General features: G+C 43.5%; 1 protein-coding gene across 1 annotated transcript in view; it reads left to right on the top strand.

Moving 5' to 3' along the window:
- The first annotated feature begins 6706 nt into the window (after positions 1-6706).
- The window catches only part of GNG10 (G protein subunit gamma 10), an 8061-nt gene continuing 5248 nt past the window's right edge, over positions 6707-9519 (top strand). Inside the window, exon 1 of the mRNA XM_011383666.2 lies at positions 6707-6861. Within this exon, the coding sequence (XP_011381968.1) occupies positions 6781-6861 (81 nt within the window). The 5' untranslated portion in view covers positions 6707-6780. The remainder of the gene's footprint in view (positions 6862-9519) is intronic.

Here is a 9519-nt window from a genome sequence, read left to right as displayed (position 1 = left end):
TTTATGCATCCATTCTTTTTTAGAAGGGTGGAGAAATTACAGAAATTGCAGAACTAAATTATAAGAAGCTATGTTTCAAACCTCAAATACCCAAGTCTTAACCATAGATCAGTGTATTAAGGGTGCTGTGGTTGTCTGTAGAGCCAATAGCCCCTGTCTTAGAATTCATTATCATCTCTTTAACACACAATAGTATTTATCTAAGAACGGAAGTATGTGGCATATGTTATAAGGACCAAAAGAAATACAGGCACTTGTCCCTTTGTTAAAATTTCAAAGAAATTTCTGGTATCCTAGGCATTTTTTACCTAGTGATAGGGAAAAATAAGAAGACCAGATATGGTAACATTCATTAAGGTTAGCTGGTTAAAAACAATGTATCTTTAGATGTTATTTTGCTTCTTTGCTAGATTGCTGTATTCCTGATTTTCTAGAATCTCATTTCTGGAATTATCCCTGGTAGCCTGCTCACTTGGTAAAAATTTGGTTGGTCTTTGGAATCACGATATTGCATGGGTCAAGATGAATGGGCTCTCCTTAATGGAAGGACTACGATTCTTCTCTGCCCTTCCCTCAACAAAATAGGCTTCAATATCCTAGAGTAAAGGAAGGGCTGTTAGTTGTCGCAAGTGTCATTCAAGTATGCTGGGCCATCCCTCACCAAAACCACAACAATTTCTGCCATTTTAGAAACATTTGGAATAAAATCCTGGGTAGAGGACCCCACGACCTCACATGCTAGAAGAATTTTCTTGTGCTTCATTTTAGGACTGTCACCATTCCCTTTTTGCTTGGCATTCAGGAGTTTATAGCACATAGCTGTTCATTGCTGTCTATTTATTATTATCATTTCATATAATTGAGATCTGTGCTAAAATTACTCATAGGGTTATATTCATGTCTAATGACTTCATAACGGATTCAACAACTAACCCTTTCCTCATTGGTTTTATTCCTTGATGAATTATTCAAGTTCTACAAATCACAGGCTACCGTTTCATGACACATCTATTAGGTACGTACTTGAATCTTAAACACTACAATTGGTGTATGGGATTTTAAAATGTTACATGAAAAAATAGTTGAGATTAGAGAATCAACAGGTATTTTAGTACTATTGAATTTATGTTTAGAAAATCATAGTTCATTTTCTTTGTTGTTGTTGTTTTTTTTAAGACTGAAAGGGCAGTACACTTTAAACACCCAAACCTTGAAAATAATGTAGCTTGCAAGCCATCAGCTAGTGTTATGAACGAATCTGCTGTCCCCAAACTGAAAATTCTGTGGAAGTTAGAGAGAAATGGCTTTTATTAGACATTCTTATAAATAGATGTAGTTACTTTAAGACATTAAATGAGACATGGTCTCTGTTCAGCTATAATTGTGCAGATAAATGTTGGTGTTGATACAAACTAGTTGCGTGTGGATGAAACGTAATCTTATTTGCAAAATGTGATACTCTTCACATTTAAATACGGGCTAAGGCCAAATCTGGAATCTAATAACTAAACTTTGCTAAACAAGTTATTTAATCTTTTCGGTTTTCTCAATTGTGAAATGAGGGGATCTTTTTAATTAAGATTTAAAATTCTGTAAGCCTGCAAATTCACATAGGTTTAGGGTCTGAAGAACATTAGATTGCCTGCAATTGAGAAATGTTATGGGTATTTAATTAAAAAGCCTACACATTTAGTTGAAAACTTTAGTCATCTTCTTAGTACTTAAAAGATTCAGAATATCCTTGACAATTGTGTATGGAATGGATCACATGGTCTTAGGTCAGTGACCTAAGATTTATTACAGACTCCTCCCGGTTTCATTACAGGATGGAAAAACTCATTCAGCATTCTCTCATAACCTCAAGAAGAGTGACCAGGAAGCAGCAGATGGCTCAGGCTTTGCAGCCAGATAGACCATGGTTTGGTTTCTGGCTCTGCAACTGACCTGTAGCTTGACTTTGGGCAGGTTAATCACTGAACCTTGTTTTTTCATCCTTAATAGCAGTGATACTATTTCATAGAATTATGAGAAACAAGATGAGGGGAATGTGCTGGCATATAATAAATGCTCAATAAATGAGTTTCCTTGCCTTCAGAGAACAGGAATCATTCTCATTTATTAAAATCCATGGTAATAGAGTGTTTACTGATGATTACAAACCCATTGTTTCTTTATTCTATTAATAGGTATTTAAATTCCTTACCTTGTGCAAGGTACTGTGCTAGAGTGGAAAGAGTAATGCTCCTTAGGGTTGGAACTGTGTGTTTTAAAAGCAGCTGCCTGCCCCTTCTTGCCTTTGGGGTACAAGGTGAAGTGGCTGAGATGACAACTCAGGAAAGAAACTTTCAGAGACAACAGAATAATCAGCCACTCACTAGTTTAAAGCCTACATTTACTGAAGAGATACTTTTAATGAAATAAAGAGGCATGCTTGGAATGGTTGCTCAAAAGGATATCATGGAGCCCCAAGTTCCACTGCCTCCAAAAGTCTCAAAAATGCTGGTGAAAATCTCTCTGGAGAAGCTGAATCTACAAGCCTACTTGTGAATCTTTAGTTCCTGTTTCTTTATTCTAAGTCCTAAAGATAATGCAATGGGAATAAAGAAGTGAAATAATTTTTTATGGTATGTTATACTGTATCACATTAGATACAGCTGTTAATGTGTTTTCCTGTTTTTTTTTTTAAATCATTTTAGAAAACCGAAGATATATACTGCCATTTTGACATAACATTGGCAGAAACACCTTCCCATTATTTATTTTTATAGAGAAGAGAGAGTTAAAGCTCCTTTTCTGGAAAAATAACCCACTGTCAGGAAGAAGGTAACAAAAATAACATGTTAGAGGAGTGAAGAATTGTAGATCGCAACATGGAAATGAAAGGACACTGACATTTAAAAAAAGTACTGAGATTCTTAGAAACAGTGGATGTTTTTATCTTAAACAAAAAATAAATGTGTAACAAATTCTTTAAAACAATATACTGGTGATCTGTGCATTTTGGCTGGGGCGAAGTGGAAAGCGTACTTTGTCCCTGTGCCTCACCTCTCTTAAGAGCTCGTGAAAGAACTGCATCTGTGGCAACAGACTAGTGCTCCAGGTGAGCAGGATTTCTCTTGAAAGCTAAAAGGAAAGTCTTTTTCCCCACTCCTGTTACCGAAATAAAGGGGGTTTGTTTTGCCAGCTTGCATCAAAGCCAAATAAGGCATGAACTGGGATTTGCAGCAAAGAAAGTAAAAGTTTATTAAAGGAAATGGCTCCAAGCCTGGAGACTGGCGAGCTAGTGCTCAAAGACTTGGCCTCTATGGTTATAGGTGATACAGGAGAAAATTCATTAGTCATGGTGTCTAAGGGATTTGAGGTTGTTGGCTCTATTGACTGGTTGGAGCTAGCAGTTAATCACTGCATCAGGTCCTAGTATCAGTCATGGCATGTTCTATGTTGTTTCATGGGGATGGTGGTAGGATTCCGCCTTTGATAAGTCTGATCCTGACTAAAGGGCTTAATGATTAAAGGAGTGGTTGTGCAATATGTACAGAGGTGGAAGGACAAGGAAAGAAAAGTAGCAAGTGAGTCATGCTATTTGACTAGACAAGGCAAGTTTGTGTGGAGAAAAAAGAGAAAGTGTTTTTTTAGAGGTGTAGTTTTTGTGTGTGGTTACTCCCCCACTTTGTGATATGAGGCAAGTCATTTTCCTTAGTGGGTCTGTCTTAGTTTTCTCATCTCTAAAATTGGGGATGGATGACATTATTTGAAGGTCTCTTTCTACTCTGAAGTTCCATGATGCAAAAATAATGGATGAGAAGACATTTTGGTAAAGTATGAAGCAAAAGCACAGCTGGGCAGCCCTCAATTACAAGTGGCATCCACCTTGTCTGTGGATCACTGTGGGTGGCTATATGCTAAAACCTGGCTGTTTCTTTCAAAGCCAAACCAGTCCTCTCCAAAAACAGCACAATTGATCATCCAGAGGTGGGCAGGGGAGAGGGGTGTGTACAGGCATGAAGGATGAAGATGGGGCAAACCCCTAGACCTTTCCTACTACCTCATGGCTGACACAAGTATTACATTATGTGTCCCTCACTGTGCGCATCCCCAAAGCTGCCCTTTCTAATTAGAGATAATCTTCTCATTTCTTCAGCTGTCATTCTGCTGTGCAGCCATCTCCCATATCAACAGTCTTGCCATTAAACATTTCAACCGCCTAGAGGCACATAGTAGTACAGGTGAAGACTTTCTCCTCCGCCACTCATCCTTGTTCCTAACTCTCCCCTCAAACTTACTCTCGTTTCCTAATTTTTGTTAGAGGCACCAGTTCTAGCCCACTCTCTGCTTCAGAACCCTCTGCTCCCCTTCCTTTGCATTTCATAGGCCATAAAGTACGGTTGATTTAATTTTTTTGAGATTGTTCCCCTCCATTCCCACCTTTACAATCCTATCTAGGGCCTCATCCCAGCCACACTCTCCACCAAAGAGAGACAAAACAAAAACTATTACTGAAGTTAACTCATCTCCCCAACTTCAGTTCATTTTGTATCATGCGAGGTCAGTATTCCTCAAATGTCTTACTTTGTGGCTACTGTACTGTTTCTACAAATTTCTGTTGTTTCTTTTGAGGTTTTCTGTGACTTCTGGCCTTAACAGCTTTGTATCTTCCATTACTCACTAAAGCTTTCTCTGTTCGTTCGTTCGTTCATTCATTCATCCATTCATTCATTCCATGTGTACATAGCCTGCACTCCCCCTTGTTGGAATGCTATCCTTCTTCCTCTGTGCCATCCACAGGACACATTTTTCAAGGTCTAGGTCTCACCATCTATGAGGAGTTTTTCCCAATCCTTCCAGTCTATATCTTTGCTCTGAGTTTTTGCCACATCTTTTTGCCACACACCATTCTATTCTGTTTTACTAATCTAGTAATGTTTCCAGCATATTCTTTCATCTTTTGTCTAGAATATAAGTTAAGTTCTTTGTAGTGAGGGAACTTGCCACTAGAGAGGATTATAAAATTTGCAAATCTGCTCTTGTCATTAGATAAGAAAATTTTAACACCCCAAAGACTCAACATGTAGCTCACAAAATGAACAGAATAAATGCACAGGCTCAACAGTTAAGGTTTCTAAAAGACTCGAGATATTATTTTTCATCTATTAGATCGTTAAAGATAAAGAACCACAACAGAGAGTTGCGAGGATGCAGAGAACTATGTAGCCTCCTGCTGGGCAGGAATATCAATTGCTACCACCTTCCAGAGGCTCAAGTAGGGAAAAGTTTAGAAAACCATTTACATTCTTTGACCCATCAATTCTACTTTTAGGAGTGTAACCTAAGGAAATAAAGCAGACATGCCCAAAGCTGTATGCTTATGGTGGTCCTCATAGTGTTAAAAAAAAAAAAATAGGGCTGTAGGTAAATAATATTTCCAACTGTACAATGGAATATCATGCAGTCATTAAAAATAATAGTCATAGAGCTTTACTCCCTCTGGTGTTCCTTTGGGGAACTACTCTTTCCCCTTCTCAGTCTCTGTGGTGTCCAGGAAGTGGGTTTTGGGCCCAGGGTGGAGCTGAACTGTGATGCGGTTTCCATGAAAGCCTCAGATGACCCCAGCGGGGAGCTCTGGAGCTGGATTTCTCTTTCAGTGTTGTCTCAACTTGAAGCAAAGGGGTTGGGGTTCAGTCCTTATACACCCCACATCAGTCACTGGATGAAGGCTGACACTGGGAGGTGTGACCTTGGTCTGAATGGCTCTCAGAAAGGGCAGTTCCCACAGAGGGACTAAGCGAGATGCTTCAGCTGCTGCTACTCCCAACAGCTGGGATAATGAGTGCCTCAGGCCTCTGGGGAAGCTGAGTGGTGCAGCACAGCACCCACTAGGGGTGGATTTTCCACTGAGGGAGGTTGGCGCCCCTAACATCCATTCCCCTTGTTCAAGGGTCAACCATATTACCTTTTTGCATTACTCAGTTTAAGTGGGTTCTGACAAAGGTGTACAAGAATAAGGAAATAATCATACTTTAAGTGAAAAAAAAACTATAATATATATTTTACATATAATAGTGATGCCAGTTTTGTAAAACAAATGCACACACTAAAAACAAAACGCAGCATAATAGAAACAATAGTTACAGTTAAATGATGAGATGGGAGTGACAGGGCTGAATTGAATTTTCTTCTATATGTTCCGCAAAGACGTCAGGGTCTGGGGTTTTACCCAGCTCACCCTACCCTACCCTACCCTACCCTACCCAATCTACCGGTAGGATTCCCAGGAAACAGTAACGGGCCAATTTATCAACCTGTTTCCTGGGAATCTTACCAATTGTCCTGCACCTCGTCCAGCCTATCTTTACATGGCATAGAAGCCGTCAAGGTCTGGCCTCCCGATTTCTCTAATTCATTTGCCACCGTGGCTCCGGCCACACGGAGTCTCAGTCTGATTTATCGGGAAGGCGTCTTTGCCTTCTTCATCTCCACACTCCATACCTACTCCTCACCCTAGAAGCTTCGATGTGGAAACGTGCGCCCCTGTCCGGGCCCCACGACGCGGCTCCGGTTACAGGTGTAGGTGCAGGTCTCACCCATGTTTACAGCGCAGAAAGACTTGAGACTGGCGTCAGCCAGCTCGGGACCCCCAAACTGTCACTGAGCCGCGGCGCCTGCGAGCGCGGGGCGCGGCGAGGCGGGCGCAACGGCTTCCCCGCCCCGAGGCGGCGCCCGCGCTCGCGGCCTCGCGGCTCGGCCAGCCGCGCGCACCGCCCTCGGAGCCGCGTCGCCGCCATGTCTTCCGGGGCCAGTGTGAACGCCTTGCAGCGCCTGGTGGAGCAGCTCAAGCTGGAGGCCGGCGTGGAGAGGATCAAGGTGAGGCGGGCGGGGGCGCCCTCTCCTCGGGGCGCGGAGACGCCCGCGCGAGGAGGAGGCGGGCGGCGCGCGGGGCGGGACGGCGCGGGGCTCGGACGCGCCCGGCCCGGGCTCGCAGCTCCGCCTCGCCGAGTGGGAGCCCGCGCCGGGCCGAACCGGACCCAGACCCGCAGGGGTGCGCACGTGGGCCCGAGGGGCAGGAGGCCTAGCGGGCCCGGCGAGACCGGTCTGTCGCCGCGGGCGGCGGATCGGGACCGAGCGCCCCAGTGGAGTTTCCTTTCCAGTGGTGTGGACAGTGACTCGGGGGCGCACGCGAGCAGGCCAGTCATGCGGGCGACGCGCTGGTGGCCTGGGCGCGGCCGCGGCGCGATGATGGAGTCCAGAGGCGCCGAGGCGACTGAATGAATGGACAGGCCTTAGCGATGGGTTCAGAGGGAGGAGAAACGACGCCCAGGTTTCTGGAGCCGTGACAGAATGGATGGCGCTGCCATTTGCTACAGCATAGAGAAGGGAGAGCGGGTTCGGGGAAGGGGGGTGAGTTCAGTTTTGGATACGTGGACTTTGAGATGTTCAGAAGGTATTTAGCTGCATGGCCTGAAGCTCAGAGAACAAGGCAGAGAGAGGTAATTAGAATAGATAGGGGTGAAAAAAGTGTCTTAGTAAAGAGACCAGAGCATGGAGCCCAGGGACTGGCTGAGGACAACCAAGAGAAAGCAAGGTTACTGACGCAAGGAAGGAGTTTTCCAAAATTTGAGACTTAGTCAACATGTCCAGTGTTCAGTCTGTTGATTAAAAAGCACCCGTTGTTTAATTATTTTTAGCAACTAGTATAGCATTATTTGTAGGGTGTATGTATGTGTGAACACTGTTGTGATAGTCCATGTACCTCAGCAGTGCCTTTTCTCTCTGTCTGGCACTATCCTAGGTACCTAGAACACGGTGATTCTAGTGGGGAGGATAAACAATACACACATTAACCAATGAAAATAATTTCAGATGATAAGTGATGTGAAGATTATAAAACAAGAGATTATGGAATGCAGAAGTTTCAGTGACATATGCAGTACTAGGAGCAGAATCTAGATTGTAGTCAGGTAGGAAGATTTTTTTATAGAAATCTGGTTTTCAAGAGGAAACAACTTTTTTTTTTTCTTTTTTTTTTTAAATGAAAAGCCATGTTTTCAGGTTGAGGAGAAGGAATAAATGGAGAAGGAGATTTGGGGGAAGAGGAGACAAGGGGTCTCTCAATAGGGGCATGGGATCGGATGGGCACCTTCTGAGACAGGAAGAAATGACTTAGAATATGTATAAAGATAGATGTTTCTAGATTCGGACGTAAGAACTTGTATGATGACAGTTTTCTTTGTGAAATAGAAGGCCAAGTTTTCTTCTAGGGCTGGGGAAAGGGAGCTACTGGAAGCAACAAAAGTGAGGGTGGGTAAAAAAGTGCTGTTGAGAATGGAGGGGAACCCCTAGCAGGTGCATTCATGGACACCTTGTGATTCTCAAGATCCAGCTCCTGTGAGATTGGAGACTGACTGTTCTCCTTGTGGTTTTTTTCCCCCTCCAGCAGCATTCGGCCACCTAGGAACCTGAGCACCTTAGGTGAATGGTAGCTGATTCAAGTAGAGGGTTAGCAGGGGACATATGCCAGAAGGATGGAAGTGGGAATGGAGGGCAAGGAGTTTGAGGGTCTGCCCAGAAAGAGGCTGAGCCTAGCCTGGATAGAGATGGAACTGAGCCAGGCTCTTAATGGGCTGGACAGAAGGCAGGAGGTGTTCTTCCTGAGATCAAAGAGCAGGTGCAGTGAGAATAGGAAGCAGCACCGTGGATGGGTAGGAGAGGCTGTGATCAGAAAGTAGGATGCTGGAATGTAAATTCCAGATGTGGAGCAGTTACAGGTATTGGCTGTAACTATCGGCGTTGAGGAAGGGTTGTATGAGGAGAGGAGGTCAGAGAACTGAAACTAGGATTGTCGAAAGTGTTCAAGATGATTTCCTTTCCTGAAGTAGAAAGGAAAAGTGAGCCAGATGCCTGCCTACCCTGTGAAGATATTGTTACCTACATTTAAAAATAATTATAGGTGATGAAACTGAGACCTGGAGAATCTGAGTTAATCGTTTAAGGTCACACAGATAATAAACTTAGTCGAGCGGTATCCTCATGACAGCATGGTTCATAGGCAGCACCTTAGGGAGTCACAACAGTCCAAGGTCTGGTTTCATTTCAGGGCTCAGTGATGGATGTTCTCAGCACATTCAGAGATGTCTTCTCTTTAACAGACTTGCTAACTGGTGAATAAACCCGGACACCAATTTTCCAGCATATAATGGAAGGCATTCCTTCCTAATGATTGGAATGCCTAGTGTCCTTCCAAGGACCCCTCCTGTGCTTTGGAGAAGTCTTTCAGAAGTTGCTGGGTGAGCATGGGCTCAAACCAAGGAAAGTCATTAAAATTGGGTGGACATTATCTCACCTCCATTAATAGGTGACAGCTTCCAAGTGTTTGGACTTGTATTCTCCCGGTCCAAAATGCTGGAGAAATGCTGACCACTTTTATTTTCTCTGCATCCTCTCACCTTAACTTTTTGACATTTTCTTTAGGCGAGGGTCCAGTTAGTCCCATTTTCCAAGGGGTCTTGGGAGACAGTCTCCTTC

The sequence above is a fragment of the Pteropus vampyrus genome, unplaced genomic scaffold (assembly GCF_000151845.1).
Source record: "Pteropus vampyrus isolate Shadow unplaced genomic scaffold, Pvam_2.0 Scaffold535, whole genome shotgun sequence".
Classification (NCBI taxonomy): domain Eukaryota; kingdom Metazoa; phylum Chordata; class Mammalia; order Chiroptera; family Pteropodidae; genus Pteropus; species Pteropus vampyrus.
The sequence above is the reverse complement of the archived record's forward strand: the minus strand, read 5'-3'. Positions and strand labels throughout refer to the sequence as shown.